This window comes from Lotus japonicus, chromosome 6 (assembly GCF_012489685.1).
Source record: "Lotus japonicus ecotype B-129 chromosome 6, LjGifu_v1.2".
Lineage (NCBI taxonomy): Eukaryota > Viridiplantae > Streptophyta > Magnoliopsida > Fabales > Fabaceae > Lotus > Lotus japonicus.
The window spans coordinates 57401645-57426021 of NC_080046.1; the positions used below are offsets into that span (position 1 = coordinate 57401645).

Sequence of the window (24377 nt, forward strand, 5' to 3'; positions counted from 1 at the left end):
TCTTCAAACACGAAAACATTGTTTTTGCTGCTTAAATCCAAAACAAGCAATTAAGGGCTTATAAATGTTTGATGTCATTGTATGACTAATTGACCACGTCTCCGTACTACAATGAAGAAGCTTCTTGTAATGCATTCAAAATAAAAGTTTAGATCCTTGGAATGGTTCCCATCTGGAACTTATTTTCAGTTGATACACATTGTGCATGGAAAATGAACTTATTTTCAACGTGCGTTTTGGTCGCACTTTTCATAGTGCGAGATAAACGATCTGATTTCTTTTTTTTTTCCTGTTTAATTTCTGGAAGAAATTTAGGTCTGACACTTCTTGGTTAAGGTAATTAATAGGACCATTCTGAACTCAAATATGCAGTTAGAATCTCCAAATTCCGACACCTTGTAGCAGTCGCTTTAGAATCAGGAGCGGTGCGGTTTGGAAAATTGGACAATTTTTTATCTCGGATGCGAAGTCGACCAACTGCAAAGTTGAAGAGAAAAATCAAACGATCATAACTTAGCCCCTTCTTCGAAGGTCATAAGATTTGTGTAATTTAGCCAAATTCTTTCATCTGGTATTTTATTTTGAATTCCAAACATTTTTTATTCCACCATAAATCTCCAAATATTCTAACTTGATTTACTGTGGAGTCTCATAATTTTTAAAAATCATCTGACCTCAGTTCTGTACAAATTTACAGCAATTCGCCCTTTAAAAGTGCGTTTACGTCGCACGTTATATGTGCGTTAACGACGCACTTTTAAAGTGCGTGCGTAATGCACTTCTAAAGTGCGTGTGTAACGCACTTCTAAAGTGCGTTTATTTGCAGAAAAAAAATAAAAAACGACAGTAACAATTTTTAAAAACGACATAAGATGGAGCTTGTGGTGGTGGTGGCGGCGGCAGTGGTGGCGGCCATAGGGGTGGCGGTGGTTGTGGGTGGTGGTGGTGGGGGTGAGGGTGAGAATAAGAGGCAAGAGGTAAGGAGAGAGGAGAGAGGAGAGAGAATGTGAGGAGGGGGTGAGTTTTTTTTATATTTTTTTTCATTAAGGGTATTTAAGTATTTTTGCACTTTTTTAAGGGTCTGAATAGGGTGGGGGGTCTGAATAACAATTCTCAATTACTTATCAACATGGGAAAATGCTTCCCTAATAAGGAGCTAATCAATCAAATATATAATTCCCGAGATTACTTAATACCTTTGCTAAATTATCTTAATTGCATCTTTTTAACATCTTGTTTCCTTCAATCTCGTCTAACAATTCTGAAGAAGAAAGAATATGAAGCGAAAGAAGCTGATGGAAAGCTTCAAATTTGGGATCATTTCATATTCCAAATTATAAAATAAGTCTTCTTCTATACGTAATGATCTCATCAAGTTCAATAGTTTACTACTGCGTTAGAATGCTGCTATTGACCGTTTGCACGTAGGAAGTGATTTTCTCATCATCAAAATTATCTTCAAACACGAAAACATTGTTTTTGCTGCTTAAATCCAAAACAAGCAATTAAGGGCTTATAAATGTTTGATGTCATTGTATGACTAATTGACCACGTCTCCGTACTACAATGAAGAAGCTTCTTGTAATGCATTCAAAATAAAAGTTTAGATCCTTGGAATGGTTCCCATCTTGAACTTATTTTCAGTTGATACACATTGTGCATGGAAACTCAATCAGTTCTCACGTTTTTGGCGAGAAACAATTCTACAGAAACTACTAAAAATAACTTTTTTGGTGGAAGAAGTGATTTTGATTGTTGGTAAAACTGCTCAACTTAATAGCACTTTTATGAATTACACACTGCGAACTGTAATTACTTAGATCTTCATATATTTTCAGAACTACTCAGCATTCCTGTGGAACTAGAGGAACAAAATTTTCTGGGGTAAAAGATAAATCCTCCCTACCTACATTCTATGTCCTCGAATTCTTCATTTCTGGCTGTCTAACGTTTGCCAATGTTTCATTTCCAGAATCCACATCATCTTGGTCATCGTCTATGACGATAAATTCAGCATCGCCATCTTCACCATCCGCATCCTCTTCACCATCCCAATCATCATCATAATCTTCATCAAGTTCTTCGTCGTCGTCATCGTCCACACTTGCACCCAGAGTATGAAACTCGGGTGGAGGAGGGCAATCTTCAGTGATTGCCTCATCCCTCTTTACCACGAGATGCCGAATAACTCTTTCATCTTGGTCCAACAAAGTCTTGAACTCGTTGATGTATTTAGCATCCATCTCAATGTTCATCAAAATGTAGTGAGCCTTATTAGCTTTCTTTATCTTATAAGCCAGCGTTCTCATACCCCAATCACTGAATCTCCACACCGTGCCTTTCTTCTCCCTCAAAAAGTCTGCAAATGTTTGCAAAAACATCAGAAAAATAACCAGAATAATCACAACTTCACAAGCTTTTTGCTATTAGAAGATTAAAAAGATGTTTTTTAGGTTAAAGTGTAAGTAGCGGCAAATTCTTAGTAATCATTATTATATCCAGCATTTGCTCTATCTACTGTCCAGGTAATTTTTTTGTATGATGCTATTAGATCTTATATTTACACAACCTACATTTAACCATCATTAGAGAGTATCTAAAATTGTCACAGAGGATACAGTAATAAAAAAATTGCATAGCTTGTTCTTCCTACTGAAAGAAGATGGAACAAAGAATAAAAAACCCTCATGAAAATTCCAGATAGGTTATTAGGGAAAACTGTTTAGTATTTACCAGCTATGATTTGTTAACTTTTGATAAAGGCAGGTTAGGTTAGTCACTAGTGCCCTTGAAGAGCTAATTAGACAGATAAAACTTGCAAGAAAAAACTTAGCCAATTATAGATATTTTACATCTGTCACAGACCGCCAGCTTCAGCCATTTTAGAAATAACTAGAGTAGGACATGATTCCCAGAAAGAAATGGCTCTATTGGGTAATCAAGGGAACAGTTGGGGAAAAGAAAAAGATGTAAGTGAATTGTGAAAGATTACCTTGAATTTTCTCATTGACTGCTGCAACCTCTTCTTCATGCTTCTCATGAATCAAGTAAACAATCTCGTAGTGGCGCACTGCACATGCAAAGAAGCATACTTTTGTGAGTTATAAGAGTTTACTTGCTCCATGAGATATAGACAAAGATTGACACCAGACTCTTGTATTTTCATACATAATGGCAGAAGATAACTAGGTAGCTATAATAAGAAGCCATATTACATATTGAATTTTTAGGGTAGACCACACATAAATATTTGACTTTACTTAACAGAATGAAAGGTATGTAACACTAATAAAAGATTTTCTTTATCTTCTCCATTTTTTATTATGAAGAGGACTACAGACTCTTCTAGCTAGAAGAAAATGGTTCATCACATTATTGCTATTTGACAAACCATGTATATACAAGAACTGCCAGCTAGTATACAAATAAAATAATTACAAAAGAGATGCTACACAATTCCTATGATTAGAATTGCATCAGCTGAGAAGCTACACATCTTTTCTAACACTCCCCCACAAGATGATGGACATGTCATGGACAAATGACAGTGCACAAATTCCAGTGATTAAGCAATTATATTAGTGCAATAGTTTAATGAATTCTCTCACAGAAAGAAGAACAAATCTACGTACATAATTCAACGTTCAGATCACTGTCCATTTCAAGCATCAACGATTCAAATAGTTTTCCTGCAAATCAAAATGGAAATTCGGAATAAGGAATAGTCTCAGCAAAGTAATCCATCAGAACCATTTACCCTACCAAGAGACGCAACAAACTAAACTAGGACAGATTGAATAACTGAACTATGAGCACTCACTTTCTTCAGCATCTTCGAACTCCGGGAGAAACTCACCATCTTCCTCAACTATTTTCTGAAAATTGGTAAGTCAAATAACCCCCAATTCAATAAATTAGCAAGATAATTCACATAATAAAGAAAAAAAGACCTAGTTAAAATAAAATTCAACAAACAAGGCAAGCACCAAGGATGCTATATCTATTGCTGTCTGAGTACCTGTTTGGATATAAACCAAATAACTCTTATTGAAGCTTATTTAGGCCCCATTGGATACCAATTTATTAGAGCTTATCTACAAAAAAATAATCACTAAATAAGCTCCAATAAGTGCTTTTTGTTTGCATCCAAACGGGCTCTAATACTAGCTCACATATTGCAGAATGGGCAAATTCATATTTTTCATAACCCTTAATTGTGAGGAACTTTCACTTCAAACCAAAACAGAAAAAGATAAGATTTTGCAACAGAAAAACACCAATTAAGTCAAAAGGGTATCATATTCTCAAAACAAAATACACAAAAACCTGCACTACTCGAGAAGATTACACTAACAAAACCAAATCAGTCATGAGTATGAGTAAAAGAGAGACCTTTTTAAGAAGCACAGCTTCAGGGAAGAAACCAGCAGACTCATCAGGTTTGGATACGAAGCTATGGTGATCTTCTTTCTTGTCCTTCTTCTGGGCATTCACGATGACTGAAAATGGTTTTCTGGGCTTACTCTGAGCAGAAAATGGCCGTGAAGAATTTGCGAAGATGAAGCATGGGTTGTGACTGAGATTGAACTTGACGCAGTTGGTTAACATGGTGGTGGATTTTGGAAGCTCGAGTAGAGGATAAGAAGGAGCAAGACATGAACCCTGAAACAGTGCCTCCATAGCCAAAGAGGAGTGAGTTTTGAGTACCAACTGCAATTCACATTTGGTCACAACATAATCTCTACACTATTTATACCAATTATTATTTTTAAATTAAATCAATTTAGTTAGTTGTTAAATAAATTATTTTAAAGTGTGTAGTTACTTTTTTTTAAAAAAGTGTGTAGTTCAAAGGATAAATTGAAATATAATAAATGTTCAACAAAATGTAAAATTTTAGTGATTCGAACTTAATATATTTTACTTGGGAGTTATGTTTGTTAAAATTCACAACCAAATATGATATGACAGTGTCTATGAAAAATTATTTGTTGGGAGAAACCTACTCATTTAAAATGGCTTTCAAGACTCGAATTGATTAATTTCATGACTGTCAACTATATATGAGGACATCTAAGAAAAAATATCAGAAAAAATATATTGGAAAAATTGTTGCTAACATTGCTATAAATATAATCTACAAATATATAATGAATTTCTCAAGGATGGTAAATCTATCAAGGAAGGGCTAGCCCATTAAAAGTTACGCCAACCATAGTCGGGGGGCTTAATTCGAAAATTACGTCGGTGAGGGACGAAAACCAAACCTCAGCTAAAGTTCAGGGACCAAAAACTTGTGTAACCCTTAAAAGTTTTAACCAATCTCACTCTCTTGAGTTGAATCCCCCGATATAAGAGAAGGTAAAACTAAGAAAAAAGGGGTTTTGAACCTTTGCTCTTTAAACTTTTTAACTTAACATGAAACCTTAACAAAGGATAATCCCTTTTCTCTCCTCTCCATTCTCTTCCAACCAAAAACTATATAAATTAAGGTAATCTGATAAGTCAATTAGTGTGATAATATCAGGGGATGAAGAATATTCACATAACCATATATGTGCGGGGCGCCAAGGGTAACTTCAAGCCTTTAATTTATTTCAATTCTAGATTGGTTCCTGACATATTTAATAGATGTTACCACGATACATTTTATTTAGATGATATAGACTTATTTGAAGAGTCGGAAAGAAGAAATAAATGAAATGAAAATCTGAGATTTCTTGAAAACACATGCTTCCTCCTAAGAGTTTGCGGTTGATATAAATTAGTGTGGCAACTCATGTTTTCACCTCTAAGTTGAACACAACGGTGTTGCCTGAGCCACTAGTACCGGCAATGCTGTTTTTTCTTTTCTTTTGGTCTGAGGGAAGGGAAGGGGGGAGCCAGCTCTTTTACCACATGATCTATCTAAAGGGAGGGTCGACAATGCTGGTCAAGAATTGCAGGGTCGACAATGCTGGTTGAAAGTTGCAGCTCAATACAATGTTTGCCTCTGGTTTACCAATCCATGCATGGCATTTTCATCTGCTTGCTAGGAAGACCCATCTTTAATGGCTTGTTCCTCGTTGCTTCAGATTGCACATGACAAGGAAAATCATACCACAATGCTGAATTTTACAGGCTAGAGGGATAAAAAAAAATTATTGGACAACAAAAATATACCCAGGCAACAAAACGCTGTACAATGGGCTCCAACTCTATTATAGGGCTTCAACAACAGATAGAGACTTTGAAACTTACAAGCTTTCAAAGTGCTCAAGGCAATACTATCAGTAAGATAATACATGATCTGCTTAACAGTATCACCATTGCTTTTTCCCCTTTTTCTTTCTCTTGCTGCCGCTGCCACTACCACTGCCAGGATTTTTCATCTCATTCCCAGATTTGGCATTTGGGTTCTCTGTTGCAGAGCTCCCATTGAAATTCTCAAACGCGCCTGTCTGTACTGCATTCTGTAACCACTCAAAGAATTCTTCCTCTGTCATGGTTTCTTCCATATTAGGTGTTGGCATCCGCCCACCTCTTTGACCTGAACTAGCTCCTTTACCAGAACTACTCTTGGACACTAAACTGGTGTTTACATGGAAACTTGGCTTATGAGTATTTGCTGGACATCTCATACCCTGCAATAAATGTGTCCATTGTTAATGCATCATGGATCTTTAATCTCCATACGATTCACAAACTTCAAGCTATGCAGTGTGAAGAGTGAACAACCAGACAATCTACAAATAGACATTATGTATCTCTGGTATATCACTATTTCACATGGCATAGCTGGAGAAAACATCCTGCAAAGTTAGGGCATGTTTGGATAAACGTTGAAAATCAGTTAAAATCCATGTTTTGATCCAAATGCATAAAAAGTAGAAGGAAGAAATTGTTTCATTAGCCTAAAAGTACTTTTAAGTCGGTTTTAATTTAACTTTTCCCAAGCATACACTTAGTGGTCTAATCAAAAGACACTACAAGTCAATAACATAAATGCATAGATAACATCATGTGTTTGTGTGCATAAACACATTATAAATGTATGACAGATTGACAGTTGAGTTCTAAAATGATCTCAGTGAGCACATAGAAAATGAATAACTAAATTACCTGACAGATATACCATTCAGTGGCATTATATATTCTGCTGTCAGCACACACGAAAGCAGAAGGAACATCAACCTAAACATAAAAAAGTTCAACTTGTCAAGCAAAATCATGTTCTGAATTCATATTTCATGAAACCAGGAACTGGCTCAAATAAAATTAAAAAGTTGAATTGCAGGTTATATAGGCTGTTCTGTTCTCCAATAATAAGACTCTTCAAAATGGTATATTGATCCATACCTTCTGCAATAAGCCAAAAAGAAATGGTTGGGAAGATTGTTCAACCCATCCATCACCATCCTTGGCTGGATGAAAATCTTGGCAATCCTTTAAAACAAAAAAACACGGTTAAATATTAGTGCCATGACAGGTACAAAGATGCTTTATGCTGACAATTGCAGAACACTGGCAAATATCTTCCCACGATTATGTGCTTAGCCAACGTTCAATTAAGCATGCTGCCTAGGCTTTTTCGAATTAAAAAAAAAAGGATGAAGAAGAAACCTGGCACCATCTTGCCCGAGACTTCTGTTTCTTGGTATGTATCCAGACATGAAAGCCACCACACCTTTTGCAAGCTATTCTCCTCGAATCACCAAATGGATCCTCAGCATCCGCATCTGACCGAGGAAATCCTGATGGAAAGAATCCATGTCTACCATTCTGGAAAATCAGTAGCACCCACAGCTTAAGTTAGACAACAGAATAATACACTGGATGAAAAATTAGATTATCAGGTTCTATGAATGGTTTGGATAGTTCAGATGGCACAGGAATCTCTAAGAAGAAAAAAAGAAAGCTAACTGCACTTCCCAGATAAGGTAAAAATACAAGCATCGGGACACATCAGATGTGTACATACCTACCAAATTCACCATTAAAACATTGATATTAGTGTTTCTAGATTCTGGTGTTGAACATAAATTGTATCACCACTTGCGGTCTCAAATTGTTACAATGAATCATGAACAAAGGATACTCAGTATTTTGAGTCTTCTACATTTTCGAGGTTCTTATTCCCATCCCCAATGAATATTATTCCTGGCTACAATGCGTTAAAAGCTAAGAAATAGAATGCCTATATGTAGTTCCCACAATAATAACAGAGCAGGGAAAAATGCATAAACCATACCTTATTGGAAGCATTTTGAAATCTGTGAAATACACTCAAAAGCTCTTCTCTCCTTAGCTCATCATCATACGCTTGACGCTTCAAGGAATCCATTAGAATCTGGGAAACCATTATAGTCATAAGTCTAAGTTAGGGAATGATTTCCTCTCTTGATTGTCTGGGTGAGCACAAAATATAAACTTACCTCATACGCATTTTGAAGTTTCTTAAAGGCTTCTGCAGCCTTTTCAATACCGCTATTTTTATCAGGATGTACTAGCATTGCCTGATCATCAATGAAAACAGGTTGTTAGTAAATGAGGATAATCATCACAGAACAAGAATAAGCTGCAGAAAGGATTGTTGTTAAAATGTAGAAGAAAAATCAACTTTCAACCCACCAGCAACACAAAACCCAAAACCATAACTCCCAACAGTAAAATATCTTAGGAAGATTCATTAAAAATAAAACATGGCTGTGCAAGTATTGACATCAGGGGACAACCTTTTTCCTATATTCCCGCTTCAGTATTGAAACATCTATATTTTGATATCGCGTAAAGCCCATTGCTGAATAGTGATCAGAGCAGTTCAACAATCGGACAATTTCATCTTCAGAATCAACCCCGCTAGTTGATGGGACTCCAGCATTACGATCAGAAGATGGCCCCGGCCCATTTTCAGAGGAAGAAGCCTGCATTGGTTCATCATTTGCGAAACCTGGTTGGCCGTGCATTCCAGCTCTTTGCTCAAAAGAATTGGATCTGCTCTGTTGATCTATGCTTTTCTTGAGGACGTATATCAGAACGTCACTTGATATAAAAGCTAAATTGAAAGCCACTAGCAAACCAAGCCACCCAACGTACAGCCAAGCACAATAGACAGAATACACGGTGGTGATAAGTAGTGCTATACGTTCATGCTTTAACATAAATGCCAATCCTGAATTTCAAATAAAGTCAAAGGATTAGTAAGCTTGGCAAGCACATACATCAACCAACAAATATCTATATTTGGAGCACATATCTGTATCCCTGTACCACATATACCTAACTGCCCATATAAAAAGATATACATAAAAACAGAAAGAAGATGTTCACAGTAACACAAAAAGACAAACAAATCACCTCCAAGAAAGATGAAAAATGCAGTTGTCCAAAAGCTACCATAAAACCACAAGATAACTACTCCAAGGAACGCAACTACCAAAATTGCAAGCGTGAGCCCAACAAAAATTCCAATCAAAACAGCCAGGCCCTGATCAGTTACAAAAACCAGTTAGCGTAGGAAGAGGATTACAAGACCCAATTCAAGAACAGAATAGAATCAACAGATGCACAAAGCATCAAAATATAAGAGAGAATTTTTTCGAGGACATTATATAGAACAAAGACTATTATGCTTTCTAAACTTATGTGTTACAAGTGGAGCTCAAAATTCATATAGTTCCAAGACACTCTAACTCAACCTGATTCAACTTATGTACAAACTGTAACATTTTGTATAAAGGGTTTTATAATTAGATATGCTGCATATGCACACTCCAAGTTCACAAGAATGATTATTAATTGGATATAACTTTACCATGTATCTTTATTCCTCTTGCTGGAATATAACAACAAAAATTTGTAAAAATAAGAACAAGAGTGTGCAGGGACTACATCTGATACGTACAATTATACTGATCAATGAAAACTATTTTATGGCGCTTTTTCCCAATGGTAATTAAATGAAAATGTTGGGGATTAATCAGCAAAAAAAATACTAGAATGTAAAATTTGTGTACACATAAGTGGATAATATAATATGTGAGTGCTTTAGAAATAACTCATTGAATAATTAATCAAAATATTATAAACTCTCCAATACCAAGATTTCCCCATCACAATAACTGTAATATGATAAAAAGCAATGACAACTGTAATCAGGGCTTACCAGGACAACAAGAAACTTGAGCATCCCAATCATACTAATCACCGAGAATATGCTGCACCATATAACAGAGAAGAAGGATGTTGTGCCCATTCGTACAAATGAATCAATACCCCGAAAGGCACAGTCCAACCAAAACAACGACAATAGGAGCACTATGTTCCCAAAATGCATGAGCCACTTCAGAACAATGGGATATGCCAGCTCAACTTTCTTTCTAATATTATCACGAGCTTTTAAAATGGAGGATCTACAAGATTCAAACAATGGCTTCTGCTTGGTTAGCCACTCGTTAGCTGCTGTGAAAATAGAAGATGCAGTCAACCTTAATCTCCTAATCATCACATTATCAGCAAGCTCTAAATTTTCTACCATACTTCTCATGTGCGAACCTTCGAGTAAATAGCTCAATCTACTCTTCAAACTCTGTTGACCTTGATTATTTCTAGGTAAACTCCCATTTACTTCCTGTACTGGAACATCAGGATTCACACTGCCATCCCGTGAACTACTCCCAAAGGACAATGGTTCCTCCATGCCATGCTTAGCAAACACCCCTTGCTTTTCCTTCGACGAAAAACTCTCAGATTTTTGCTCATTGTTATTGTTATCACCAGCAGAACTAGCTTCACAAGGATTCAGCCGGTCGCCATTCGCGAGATCCTCTCCCGGAAATACCTTCACCCGCCCTCCTTTAGCATGACCGCCTTTCACCCCCGGAAGGACACCCCCAGAAACCCCTTTTTTGTGATTCGGTCCATTCTTCTGTTGATTATCCTTCCGAGCCATGAAGCTATTAAACCTTGAGCAATAACTACTCAAGATGTGTGTGTTCAAGTTAAGCCATTTCAGACATCATTATAACTAACAGCACCTGATTAGTACAGAAAAAAAAAACCAAAGATTAAGCCTTTAATCATCAAGCTGTAATCAAGCAGACACCAACCCCCAAAAACAAAACTTTCTCGAAATAAAATTGACATTCGATTACCCATTTGAGCAATAAACCCTAAAATCCCAAATTCCAGGAAAAATTCAGGAAAAAAATTAAACTTTCATGCACCCCATCGAATTATAATACTTTTCTAGAAGCAGGGTGATAATCAATGATAGAGATAGAAAAGAAAAACAATAATACCCAAAATGATCACAAGGGAGATATAGAAATAGGAAAAAGCAGGAGATCATGGAGAATAAGATACCTTGAGCGGCGTTGTGCGATGATGGGAGAGAAGAGAGGGAGTGAAGGCTCTCACTCTCTCTATGTGGGTGCGTGCGAGAGAGTGTGTATGAGAGGGTCACAGAAGGGAATATAGGGAAGGATGAGAAGCTACAGAGAGAAGAAGGGAGACACACACGAAGCTGTGCAATTTGTACAGTTCCTTCCTTGACCGACGACTGGCTGCCTAAGATATCAACCAATCACATGATACATAGGAGTAAGGTTGTGTTTGGTTTGTGAGGGAAATGGAGGAGATTGAAGATGGGTAGAAAGAAAGAGGTGAGAAATCGTTACATATTATATGAATACAACCTTTTTTTATTTTCTTGAGATATTCACACGACTGATAGCTATGAGACTAATTACTCGCAGCTCGGAGATCACGTTAAGATGGTAGATCTCCACCCAACAAATACTTCTACGTACACATCGTTCAGGGATCGAACCCTGGAATTGATGCTTAAAAAGTCAAACTATCTATCTGTTGTGTTACACATTGTTGGTATGAAAACTACCATCAATGAGGACAAAAAGGGAAAAAAAAAAAAGAAACATCATCAATTGCAACTCTTTTCAATTTTAGGGAGACTGAATTAACCTTCACTTCACAATCTCTTCCCCCTATTGTGCGCATACCAAACAAGGTGGTTTATTTCTCTCTTGTATGTCTCTCTCTTGCCAACTTCTTCTATACCAAGTACAAGGTTAGGCGTTGTTTGGTTCTTTCATTTCGCTTGCTCCAAATAAACTAATAGTGCTTGTAAAGAACTTAATTAAATTAAACACATATAATAATAATCACTTATCTTATAACATTTTTCATAAGCTTAATTAACTTCCACATTAGAAGCTCTTTTGCACGGACACTTTTCTTCAATGTCGGTCACCGACACTCATACGATATTCGTACTCTAGTGTCAAGCACCTTTATACGGTGTTGGAGCAAAAATAAAAATCTCTTTAGCTCAAACACTTGAAGCCAAATATATGCACAAATTTACAGTGTTTAAGCACATTTTTATACTACGGTCGTGACGTGGAAGTGGCAAAAAAAATCTTTACGATATATATATATATATATATATATATATATATATATATATATATATATATATATACGCACAAAATTTATTATATATTACATTCTTTTATTGCAACAATGAAAAAAAAAAGTTTTGGGTTAATGGTGAAATTAGTTTTTGTATTTGTTATCGGATTTCATTTTCGTCCTCGCCGAAAAATTTGCGGCAATATACCTTTGTAGTTAGGGAAATCATGGGATTGGTTCTCGCTGGAGGATAGAACTTCGGCGAACATGCCTGGTGGCAGATGAACTCTGACGTGACATTATCCACCTCATTTTTACTTAAAATTTAATTTCCACATGTTTGTGAGCTTCTTTTTTTTGATACATCGGAAAACTAAAACACATGTTTGTGAGCTTCTAATCGCTAATTAACCAAAAGGAGAAAGAGTAACCTTCTAATCGCTAATTAAATGAAAGGGGAAATAGTAACGTGAAAAAGAAAAATAATAATGAAGTGATGCTTCATATTTGAGTCTTGTGAAAAAATGTGAAAAGCATCCAATGCGCTTTTGGCGAATAAAAATAAAGTATTTCCAGATTGTACCAAATAAAAATGATTTCTTTTATTTATATTTTAACCACTATGCTTTTATTAACTTTTACCATTTCAAAAGTAGTCTTGGACTCTTGGTTAAGTTTAACATTGGCACATTTTACAATTTTTTTCTTTCCCCACCATGAGAGTGCAAAGTAAGATTAAGCCTTAAGGACTACATAGATCAGACTGAATGCAGCTGAATTTTAACCCAAAAATGGAGCTTAAGTTTGATTGTGAAAGGATCAGATAGGCTAGCAGGTTGGTGTGATTGGGTGAACACTCAATAATTGCTCCCTCTTCAGTTAGGGAAGCAAGTTGCAATAAACGGTTACAGATTAATGGAGGGGAACCAATAATAATATTATAGTTTCTACGTATTGCGCAAAACATGGCATAGTTTAAAAGGATACTTGAGTTGGACATGCATAGCATCTTCATTATTATAGCATCAATATCCTACGGCATGATTCTTATGAAAATGAAGCAAGAATGAAAAGACTAAAAGAGTGTGTATCCTCTTAAAAGAATAGATAAACAGCTATTTTTCTCTATGGAATAGAATAATAAGAAAAGACAAGAAGGGAAAAAATCTCTGTAACAGTAGAATACCATGTTTTGTTAAAAACTGTTGATGCTATTGACTACACACAAAAAATCCCACAAGAGGGGAAGTACCAACAGTTCTCAAATACCAGACACTAACAGCCCGTTTGGTTTATTGATCAACAAAAAGTGCATCGAGATATGTTATTTTCCTGTTTTCTTACTTTCGTTAAACTGACCGCACTCTAAATAACTAATTGATAAATATAACATAATCGAAGTATAAAACTCCTTACACTATAAAACAATATGTAAATTTCTTGTCTGTTCATATATGACAGAACCATGTCCTTACCCCCCAAACAAAACAAAAAAAGGAGATGATGGAAATTGTGACTCAAACATAAATCTTTGAAAAATCAAACAATTATCACCTAGAGGAGGCAAGTGATCTGACTGTGTAAGCAACACCATCAGATAGAATGAATAAAGGAAATAAAGACTCTTAGCATGTGCTAGGCAGAGTTTTTTTTTTTTACCTAAGAATCAATAGTCTCAAAGGAATGATGTTTTGTTGTAGAAAACCACACTATACTATAGGTTCCATAATGCACCAGGAGAAAATAAAATCATAGGAAATTGCAAGTTGAAATAAGAAATATATATACATTTCATGAAGCCGCACATCATTACAGGACAACATTGTGCTGAAATATAGTGGGACTTCCATGGCAAAGCCAATATCAAAGTTTTAAGATAAAAGACCAGAAACATGCCGCGAATAACAATGGCTAATTGAATGTGGAATGCTTACAACTAGAAATATATGTACAAAAATCTTTTCATGTATCACCACCATGCCTCAGCTACATGAGAACATTGTGCTGCGATATGCGTGTGCTGAAAACCAGAGCGGTAGTGAGGAACTATACTTAACAGAGTACATTTCTTTCCAGACTTTACTGTTGCGATGATACACCAAAACCTGCCTATGAGTAGCCAGAAAAACATATTCACCTGTCTGACTGATCGGGAAAATCCCCGGCACCATTCCTCTGATACACCTCAGACTCACCTTATCCACCATGCACCATTCATCATTCCAGTAATCTTTCAGCACCCAAATGTTCATCCACGCTTCTGAAATTTGAATAATAGAAAGGCAGCCATTGAAGTCCAAGAGATAAATCCTATTTCCCGTTCCTCGAACCAAGTCATACGGTAACGGCATCTTCCTCCAATTGTCACAGCTTAAATCAAGCACAAGTATATAAGTAGAGCTAACAGTCAACCAGTGCAGAGCATTATTCACAAAAACAACTTGGTTCTTATTCATGTGAGTAAAATGATCATCCTGAAAAGAAACAAACTTCCTCCACTTGTTCAGCTCCGAATCAAACACCAGACATATGAAACTTCCATCCGGCCTATGACCAAACGTGCGGTGGCAGCCCGCGAGAACAACATTAAACCTCTGGCACGTCGAATCACAGGCCAATCCAACCAAGGTCGCTTCGCCATCGGGGTAAAACCGAGTGACATGCCTTTCCCTACTCCTGGGAAGCAGCCTAAACTCGCGAGTGACCGGGTTGCAAACATAGAACACACCCTTATCAGGAATACTAGAGCAACACAACAAGCCATTACAAGATGCACGAACCTTAACTCTATCATTCAAAAAGCTGAGTGAAAATTCAGAAACACCCCTTAAACTATCAACACAGATTAAGCTAGATTTGGACTCTGATGTATCAGAAATCTCAACAAGAATCATGGGATTCTTCCTAGATACCTCATTGTAGAGTTGAACAAAATACTTATCTGAGGACAATCTACACCACAATTTGCACACGGTTTTGCTCCTGAAAAGGGATTTCACAGGCAACCTTGCAAGAATCTGCATAACCACCTCATCCGGGAAAATCCCATCTCCTCGTTTATCCATAATTGAAACCCCCAATGATGAAAACGTAATCTAAATAACAGAAAATTAATAAGATAATAAGAAAATAAATTTCTGGGTATCTAAAAAACGAGGTAAAGATGATTCGACTATGCTTACCGGGAATTTTTTTGGGGGATCCGATGAAGGTGCTGCAGTTGTGGAAAAAGGGGTTTGATTACATTTGAAGAGGGGGTAATCGAATAACAGTGATCATCATGAAACGCAAGCGTTTTGTTGAAGGAAAAACCGAGGCGAGAGAGAAAGAGAGTGGATCGAGTTGTTTAAGGATGAAGGAACAGGAGAGACACGTAGACGGAATATGCGACACGTCAACGGGAAATTCGGAGATGACCATGTACGCTGACTGAGTGTTTTTGTTTTTCACCTTTCTTGAAACACATGATTTTCATCCTATTATAATTGAATTATTAAATTTTGATATTATATCTTTTTGAAGTAAATAATAGCAATTGGAATTTAAAATATTACTATATATTATGTAAATGTATTATTTGTAAGAAGGACTTTTGAATTTATTAAAATTTTTGGAATATTGTATGTCAAGGAATATGGTAGAGGCAATTTTTTACTTATACATCTTATATTTTTCTGAATATCAACCAAACAATTGAACTCATTCATTTTCTCTTCTCTTTAGGAGTGACTTACATTTCAAAAGAACTATAAAAGAGTTTATTGTTTGCTTTAATCATTTTCTTGCACATATATTTAATAAAATCCTTTTCCTTTTAAGAAATGCTAAAATACATTCTTTTAAATTAATTAATAGATATAACTAATTAATTTTTAAAAAATGTGTTCATTTTAAGGCCTAAACCAAACATAAAAAATGTGTTCAGTAATACTAACAATACTAATATGTCAAAAAATACATCTTAGTTATTACTCATTAAATTTTAAACAGGTTGTAAAATCGACTGTGGTTGGTCCAAATTTCAAGTGCCGATATCTCAATTGGAGGTTTTATTAATTTTTTTTTGTTTTGTAAAAAATGTAGCTTTGTACTAAAAGAATATGCCTCAACTGGGCTGAACGTAACTTAAAAAAATAAATTATCCATATTAGGCCAATTTGTGGATACCCACAAAATATTGCAATTGTTTCAAATCCCCTGCTCATATAAAATGATTGGTTTACACTTTACACAATCATATTTAAAGGCAAGCACCAACCTCAGCACATTGAATTTGCTAGCTACATAAAACACAAACAATGTTTGTGGTGAGTGAGGAGCTAAAGGCCAAAGCAGAGGTGTTTCACGGGGACCAAGCATGCAGGGAGAAATTCTCTCTGTTGCTGGCAGAGCTAGGCCTCCTTGATGGATTGTTGACCATACAAGACATCCAGGAATGCGGATACGTGAAGGAACAAGGCTTTGTTTGGCTCAAGCTCAAGAAGAAAAGGGAGCACAGGTTTGACAACAACATACTTGTGTGCTATGACACAGTGGTCACTGCACATGTTGAGCCAAACAAGATCAAGAATCTCACTGGGGTGAAGGCTAAGGAATTTTTGGTTTGGTTCGCCTTGAATGAGATTCATGTCAAAGGCCCTCCAGAGGGACCTGTAATTACTTTCAAGTCAGTGGTTGGTTTGTCCATGTCATTTCCAGTGTCAGTGTTCAAAGCTGGGAATGAATTAGTACTCCCTCAAAGGAAGAAGAGAAGTGGTGGAGAATGATCAAACTGTAATTAGAGGAAACAATAAGTTAATTAATTATTGTAATAATTTGATTGTGCATATGTTTGATTATGCTTATGTAATTGTTTATTTTTAATAATTTTATTTGGCTGTAGTTTCTTCTCAAAATTTAATGAACCTCTCAGTAGAAGATGAGGCAGCTATGAAAGAATATGCTAAGCATGTTTGTTTCATTATGAATATGCTTGTTGACTAGTGCTTTATTGTCTCTTTCGAAATTCTCTACCCAGCCTTCGTGTCTTCCTTTTGTGCCTGGCATGAGTGAGACTCAGAGTTGAAACCAGCACAAGCAGAAGCAGAAATGGTCAAGGGTCATTGTCAATAGCAAAAAACTGCGTTTGTGTATCAGGACTCAGGAGTGTTGGTACTAGACTAGATGAGTGTGAAACAGATTGGATTATTACATTAATTTTTAGAGGAAAAATAATGTCCAGATTTATTTATTTTTAAATTGCTTAAAAAATATATCCACACTATAAAAAGTTTACTAAATTATGGTCATTTTTGTTAACTCGAATTTATTTTTGGTTAAGTACAACAATAACTGCCTTATCGAATTTATGAAGGAAAACAACACATTCTGATGCACTCTTTGTTTAAGTAGCAACAAAAGTAAACCCAATAGGTTATAAGTAATCAAAACATAAACTCAGTTCATATGTTCTTCGACATAATAATCCTGATTTTGGGATATATTAACATTACATATACATAAAGTAATGTCAGTGGGATAACTACAGACAAAAGAAAAAGGTTGAAGTTGCAATTAGCACCAGGAGTAGACAAAACACAGATCAGCATATTACACATATTTGCAGATTACATTTCAACTCCAGAAAGTGCTAAATGATAGGATGGCTGGCAGCAAAAAGCATTTCAGTGAAGGTAGCAAAGTAGCAAAAAGAACCTCTAGGTTGAAGTTGCAATTAGCACCAGAAAGTGCTAAATGATAGGATGGCTGGCAGCAAAAAGCATTTCAGTGAAGGTAGCAAAGTAGCAAAAAGAACTTCTAGCAATTCACTAACGAACAGGTCTTGGATCCTAGAAGAAACCATAGAGAACAAGAACCAGAGTAATCAGTTTACACTCCCAGAAAAAGATTAATAGAGTAATGGAATCAATCATTCAGTATATAAATATATCAAATGAATGGAGCAATCATTCAATAGAGAAATAAAATTAGTCAACAGCTGATTATAGAGTTCAAATATATCAAATGAATGGAGCAAGTTTATTACATTACTGGCGGATCAACATTTCAACATGCTACCCTACCACTACCATATTTTTGTCTCAGAACTAGTCCAATAATAACTTGTCAACACAACAAATTTTCTAAATGCATTTAACATTCCAAACTGTAACTAAATAATTATTCATTACATGAATGAACTAATAAGGTAGAAAATGGAAACTTTACATTTGTCTTTCAAGTTTCATGTTAAAAGAAAATTGCTCAAAAGACTGGAAAAATAAAGCCATAAGCTGTGCATCCACCCCGAGAAATGCCAAAGGAAAGAACTCTCCAATACAAAGCCAAAAAGAAAAGAAGGCAAACTACCTCACAGTTAACAGATAGTGCAAGAAAGAATTTATTTGTTGCCTTAAATGAAGACATTGTTGTACAGCTGCAAGGAACCACTATATCACAACATACTAAAAGATCCAACGACAAAAAGTAACATTTAAATGAGTGAAACAATTAGTAAGAGGTCACAACAGTAATCAGTAATTAGCTTAAATGGGCTATACCATCATGTGGAGAGGTTACTCACTATATAAATTATAAATATAAAAGTGATGAAGATCAATGAATTTTACCAAGCATATCATATCAAAATATTTTGGCAAATTAACAAATCAAATAAAGTGTTGTTTAAGTCATACCAAAGAAGCAAGCACCCATTTTCCATCAATCCAGTCCTGATGAGGCCTTAGAAGACTGTATTCGAATTCCAGCTCCTCCTTTGAAGTCCAGAAGTAAACCATATACTTGAAGCCTCCAAGAACACGGGATACCTGACCTACCCACCATCCATCATTATACCAAGCATCAACCCATTCATGCAGCAAAAAGCAATCAGCACCACTAGTATCTGGTGGACATGGCCTGATATTAAAAGCTTCTGCTACTTCTTTCAGTTGTTCAGTCAAGTCATCTGTTTTAAGGGTTGAATATTCCACCAAGTACTTGCTGCTCTGCAAAGGGTCAACAATAATGGCAGTATACCAGGAACCTTGGTATCCTTCTTCATCGCTTCTAACTTCTACCTTTGCACCTCTGCAAAATTGTAACATATGTTTGCTTCTGGTGATCGGGGTTCTTTCCATTACATCCCTGGGCCTCTTTGCCGGGTCACTTGACTTTTTAAGTTTCACAATTAATTTATTTCCAGTGAGATTATTGGCCTCAGGCCTCACATCTCCAAACTTCTTCACCAACTCACTTGACTCCTGATATTTTAAAATCTCATATTGTCAAGTAGATTTAGACGTTTCCACCATAAACAGAATTGAGCAATTAGTAAGAAAATGATGCGCTTTCGCTTAACATTATATCCAATAATAATATGAAGATAAACAGACAAATTTAAACTACGTGATGACCATGAGCAGTTCACAAGTTATGCATGATGTTGATGGTTTGTTTTTATAAGGTACAAAATGCCTGAAATTTTTAGAACGCTTTATCTTGGAATCATTTAATTGACATCCCAAGTTTCAACATATGGTAGAACTCTTGTAGAGAAACTGATTTATAATATAAAGTAACAGGAAACACGATAGTCTCATCAAATCCAAGAGAGTAAAAACTATGATTTCAACAAGTTTGGTGTTTGAAGTTTGCTTATCCCCTAAGTCAATTTTGGAAGACGTAATTGTCAACTGTAATTTCAGAAGAAAATCTTTGATTAATAAAAACGAAAAAAGAGAGGCATCTAAGTGTTTTACCTTGGAAGACATGACCCATTTTCCATCCAACCAGTCCTGATGAGGCCTTAGTTTAGAATTTTCAAATTCCATTACATCATTGTTCATAAAAGAAACAAGGCACTCTCTGCCATTACGTACTTCACACACCACTCCTTCCCACCACCCATCATTGTACCATGCATCAACCTCTTGGAACTGTTTAAAAGAACCAGCAAGTGGAACTTCAGGGGGGCAGGGCCTAATAAACCTCTCATGGATTACTTCATTCAAGAGCTGGGTGCCATCTTCGGTTGCCAGGTCCCTATATTCTACTAGAAACTTGTCTTTTGCTATTATGTCAACAATAGTAGCAACGAACCAAGCACCCTTATAACCTTCATCATCGCTGCTGACTTCCACTATTTTCCCTTTAAAAAACTCTGATTCTTTTTGTGGGCTTCTGCTGCATTTGATCTTGATCCTTATTTTTTCAGACCTTGTCACCGTTTCTGGTGGCTGCTCCTGCAACTCAAGTTTTCGGTAAATTAGCAAACATCCAATGAAAAAAATGCATCTTCAATTTGAACTTGTTATAGCTATGGAAAAAATGTTCCCCACTACAAAAACATGAGAATCCATTTTTGTACATACAATCACTCTGCTAAGGGAATGCATTTCAACGTAGCGTATCACATTACATGTATGGATGGGCATCCACAAAGGCACTCACCTACTCTAAAGTTTTCATACTCAAAGTAAAGTAAGGCTATGTCTATATTTGATTTAACTTAAAGTAGTCATAATCTTAACCCAAGAAATCTCAAAGTGAATACATTTATACTTACTCACAAGTAGTCATAATCTTAACCCAAGAAATCTCAAAGTGAATACATTTATACTTTCCAGTTTACCCACAAAATCATTAAGATCAAGAGTGCAAGTGGACTCAAAAGCAAATGCAGTTCTACTCAAAAGCTAAACTTTTAGCATATTTGGAAACACTGATCACTTACATTCAGTCTAAAATCACATCCACCACAGAAGTTACCAAGTGTAGCTTCTCAATCAATGAAATTGATTCCAATGCTAGCAAACACCAAACCAAACATGAGGAAAGCTTCATGCAAATAATTGATTTTGAACTCTAAATTGGTTTCTAAAAGCTAACCCAAACACACTTTATAACTACATTTGAATAATGAAGCAACAGTAATCTAATCTTAATCCATAAAATACTTCATGGTGTCCGGTTACATTTGTACTAACCTGTTTGGATACGAACCAAAAAGCACTTATTGGAGCTTCACTACTAAAAAATGCACTAAATAAGTTTCAATAAGTGCTTTTTGGCTTGCATCCAAATGGAAACTCACTATACCCACAAAACCCATTTAGGAAATTACTCCATTGGAGGAATTTCTCTATCAACTGCCACAAAGTTTTCAACTTTCTCATTTGACTGCAAAGAAACAAGTGGAAATTGCAGTGGGAACGAACGAACCTGCGGTTGAGGTTGAGGGAGAGGTGGGACCCAGTTCCCATTTACCCAATCCCGGTGAAGGCGGAGACTACAGTGGTCGACGGCGGCGGAATGACCACGGAAGTCGACACGGTAGGTGGAGTTTTCGAGGATGTCGGAGACGGTGGCAGGGCACCAAGAAAATGCAGTGACATTCGGCCGGAAAGCGTCGACGGAGTCACCGACCTTGAACCATGGATTGAGCTCGTATGGAAGCTTGGGTCTCACGCTAGCAACATTCACATACTCTCTATTGCGTGACTTTGTGGGAGCCTGGTACTCCACGAACACCATGTTGTTGTTTTTCGACGGTGGCCGGAGCACGGTGGCCGGAAAGTAGCTGTATTCGTCATTTTCGTTTTGCTTGATTACCTCAACTCCTTCACCTTTGTTGAAAATGGACATCATGGTTTGGTTTTGATTCTGGTTCTGGTTGAGAGTGGAAAGAGAATGGTGAAGATTAAAAGGTTTCAACAATGCAAATACCTAAGGGAGTGAACCTCTGTGAGTGTCTTCATTACTGGTTTGCTTTTTCCCCAAGTATTGTCTCCACATTGGTTGAAGTGTACAAATGACAGACCCAAAACCTTGCCCAGAATACAAAAGGACAAAACTTTTTTCTTTTCTTTTCAAAGTATAGGACAAAATTAATTTAAGCATATAGTAGTATTTGTTATGTTCTCGTTTAAATACAAATTTGATTTAGTTTCAATCAACAGATAATTCAGAATTTTTCGCATTAATTGTGCATTTGAATTTCTATTAAACGCAACGAGGATGTTGGTGAAAGCTGATGTGTTAAAATCCAACTTCTTTTATTTACGATAAATTAAATGGGTGACAAATTCTAGTTTTTTCATTGGTAATTTAAGATATGTGAAATTAGGTTTGTGTTGCTCTAACATTATAAATGTACATTCAGTTTAAAATGAATATGAGAAGCTAGATTTTGTCATTTTAGGATTAGTATGAATTCACGTTGAGTTTGACAAAAATAATTAAGACACGTACACATATGAAAATTCAAAATTGGCCATAAATACCTTTCTAGACTAGGCTACAGTAGTAGGATATAATGGTAAAAATTACTGCATTTTACACTCTTCATTCTAAAACTATTGTTATTTAAGCTTTTGTGTATATTCATATCTTGTTCTTAAACATAACTTTTTTCCTTCCTTTCACTTACTCTCGTATAAAAAAAAACTAAACAAATTTTATTTCTTTTTCATCATTTCTTGCTTTCACTTTATTTCGTTCTATTTTATTTTAGGTTTAAAGGGTTCAAAGGCCCCTTAGATTACAAAGGGAATCAAATCTAGGACCTAGAAAAATTTTACATCAAATTGGGTCCCTAAGAATTTTTTTTTAATTCAATTAAGGCCAAATCCCAATTTGGTCCTAGTCATTAGTGACACCTGGCTTTTTTCATTATTTTTTAATTAAAAAATATTAAAAAATTAATTTTTAATACCAAGTCATCAAAATAATCAGAAAAAAAAATCTTAATAAAAACCTAATCTAATAATCCTAAACTAAACAACCTAATAATCTAATAAACCTAATTTAAAAATCTAATCTTCAACATCATCATCTTCATCATTCTCATCTTCAACACCCAACACCTTCATCTTCTAAACCTAGCAACATCCACCCCACCTGCAACCTCAATATCCACCTCCAACACCATCCCCAAACCTCAACCTCCAACCCCCACCCCCAAACGGCCAAACCAAAACTCCACCCAACCCCCAACTCCACCTGCAACCGAAACCCCATCCCCACCCCCACCTGCAACTGAAACCTCCACCCCCACCCCCACCCCCACTCGAAACCAAATCCCCAAATCCACCACCAGGCGATGCAAGGAGAAGGAGTGATCGAGAAACCAAAACCAAAACCCCAAATCCCCAAATCCACCACCAGGTTAGGGTTCCATTTTTTCCTCTGTTCTTTGTCGTTTCTGGAAGCGGTGGTGGTGCGGCTGTGCTCACTGGGGACAGGGGAGAGGAGCTCGCGGTCGTGGTTTTCAAGGTGGTGCTGGTTCGTTCATGGTGGCTCTCATGGGAAGAAGAAGACGCGGTGATGATGGTTTGGCTTCCTCATGGTGGCTTGCGAGTTGCGACAGAGGAAGCAAGAAGAACGGTGGTGGTGGCGGCCTTCATGAGAAGGAGAGGAAAGTGTGGTGATGGTAATTCACGTTGAAAGGAAGAAGGAAAGTGGGTGATGTTGGTGCTGTGTTCTTCTGGGAAAAAAAAACAAAGAAGTAAATTAGGGATTAGATTAAGTTTTGGAATTAGATTAGGGATTTTTTTTAAGTTTTTTAATTTTTTTTTTCTACTTGAATAACTGAGTTAGAATAAAAAAATAAAGTTTTATTATTTTTTAATTAAAAAAAATAAAAAATGCCAAGTGGAATTAGTGACTAGGACAAAATTGAGCTGTGGCAAGATTTGACCTTAATTGAATTAAAAAAAAATTCTTAGGGACCCAATTTGATGTAAAATTTTTCTAGGTCCTGGATTTGATTCCCTTTGTAATCTCAGGGGCCTTTGGACCCTTTAAGCCTTTATTTTATTTTCCAAACCAGGCAAAGCCTAGGTGCTTACTTGCTTGCTAGCCTTGGAGTAGCGCCAAATCAGACTCTGAATAGTGGCCCCCTTCTTTTCCCCATGAAAGGAAAGGAATTGATTCCTTTGCTTCAGTCAGATACTACCTGTGTTTCCTCTTTGAGATTGAGCTCTAAT

The 24377-nt window shown here is 36.3% G+C and overlaps 5 protein-coding genes across 6 annotated transcripts; 1 reads left to right on the top strand and 4 right to left on the bottom strand.

Annotated features, from left to right (window-relative positions):
* Nucleotides 1–1746: 1746 nt before the first annotated feature.
* Nucleotides 1747–5216, bottom strand: LOC130725630 (protein REGULATOR OF FATTY ACID COMPOSITION 3, chloroplastic). Its single transcript, XM_057576845.1, has 6 exons — nucleotides 5208–5216; nucleotides 4393–4746; nucleotides 3821–3875; nucleotides 3633–3689; nucleotides 2993–3070; nucleotides 1747–2359 (listed from the first exon to the last, which is right to left on the bottom strand). The coding sequence occupies exons 1-6, from the start codon at nucleotides 5214–5216 to the stop codon at nucleotides 1914–1916; spliced, it is 999 nt and encodes a 332-aa protein (XP_057432828.1). The 3' UTR covers nucleotides 1747–1913.
* Nucleotides 5217–5698: 482 nt separating this feature from the next.
* Nucleotides 5699–11534, bottom strand: LOC130726658 (uncharacterized). Its single transcript, XM_057577961.1, has 10 exons — nucleotides 11344–11534; nucleotides 10145–11015; nucleotides 9337–9466; nucleotides 8715–9151; nucleotides 8415–8495; nucleotides 8231–8329; nucleotides 7603–7761; nucleotides 7339–7425; nucleotides 7102–7173; nucleotides 5699–6623 (listed from the first exon to the last, which is right to left on the bottom strand). The coding sequence occupies exons 2-10, from the start codon at nucleotides 10928–10930 to the stop codon at nucleotides 6303–6305; spliced, it is 2172 nt and encodes a 723-aa protein (XP_057433944.1). The 5' UTR covers nucleotides 10931–11015; nucleotides 11344–11534; the 3' UTR covers nucleotides 5699–6302.
* A 2643-nt stretch (nucleotides 11535–14177) lies between these two features.
* On the bottom strand, nucleotides 14178–15754 carry LOC130726096 (F-box protein At5g49610). The gene is made up of 2 exons (XM_057577323.1): nucleotides 15594–15754; nucleotides 14178–15506 (listed from the first exon to the last, which is right to left on the bottom strand). The coding sequence occupies exon 2, from the start codon at nucleotides 15474–15476 to the stop codon at nucleotides 14394–14396; it is 1083 nt and encodes a 360-aa protein (XP_057433306.1). The 5' UTR covers nucleotides 15477–15506; nucleotides 15594–15754; the 3' UTR covers nucleotides 14178–14393.
* A 914-nt stretch (nucleotides 15755–16668) lies between these two features.
* LOC130724658 (uncharacterized) lies at nucleotides 16669–17292 on the top strand. The gene has a single exon (XM_057575933.1). It carries the CDS (start codon nucleotides 16710–16712, stop codon nucleotides 17175–17177), a length of 468 nt encoding a protein of 155 aa, XP_057431916.1. The 5' UTR covers nucleotides 16669–16709; the 3' UTR covers nucleotides 17178–17292.
* Nucleotides 17293–17730: 438 nt separating this feature from the next.
* LOC130726995 (protein AGENET DOMAIN (AGD)-CONTAINING P1-like) lies at nucleotides 17731–22182 on the bottom strand. Of its 2 annotated transcripts, none has more exons than XM_057578320.1 (4): nucleotides 21613–22182; nucleotides 20151–20627; nucleotides 19086–19652; nucleotides 17731–18239 (listed from the first exon to the last, which is right to left on the bottom strand). In XM_057578320.1, exons 1-4 carry the CDS (start codon nucleotides 22036–22038, stop codon nucleotides 18219–18221), a joined length of 1491 nt encoding a protein of 496 aa, XP_057434303.1. In that variant the 5' UTR covers nucleotides 22039–22182; the 3' UTR covers nucleotides 17731–18218. The 2 variants fall into 2 exon arrangements, with proteins under 2 accessions (XP_057434303.1, XP_057434302.1); XM_057578319.1 differs by having other exon boundaries at nucleotides 17733–18239; nucleotides 20151–20633.
* Nucleotides 22183–24377: the final 2195 nt, after the last annotated feature.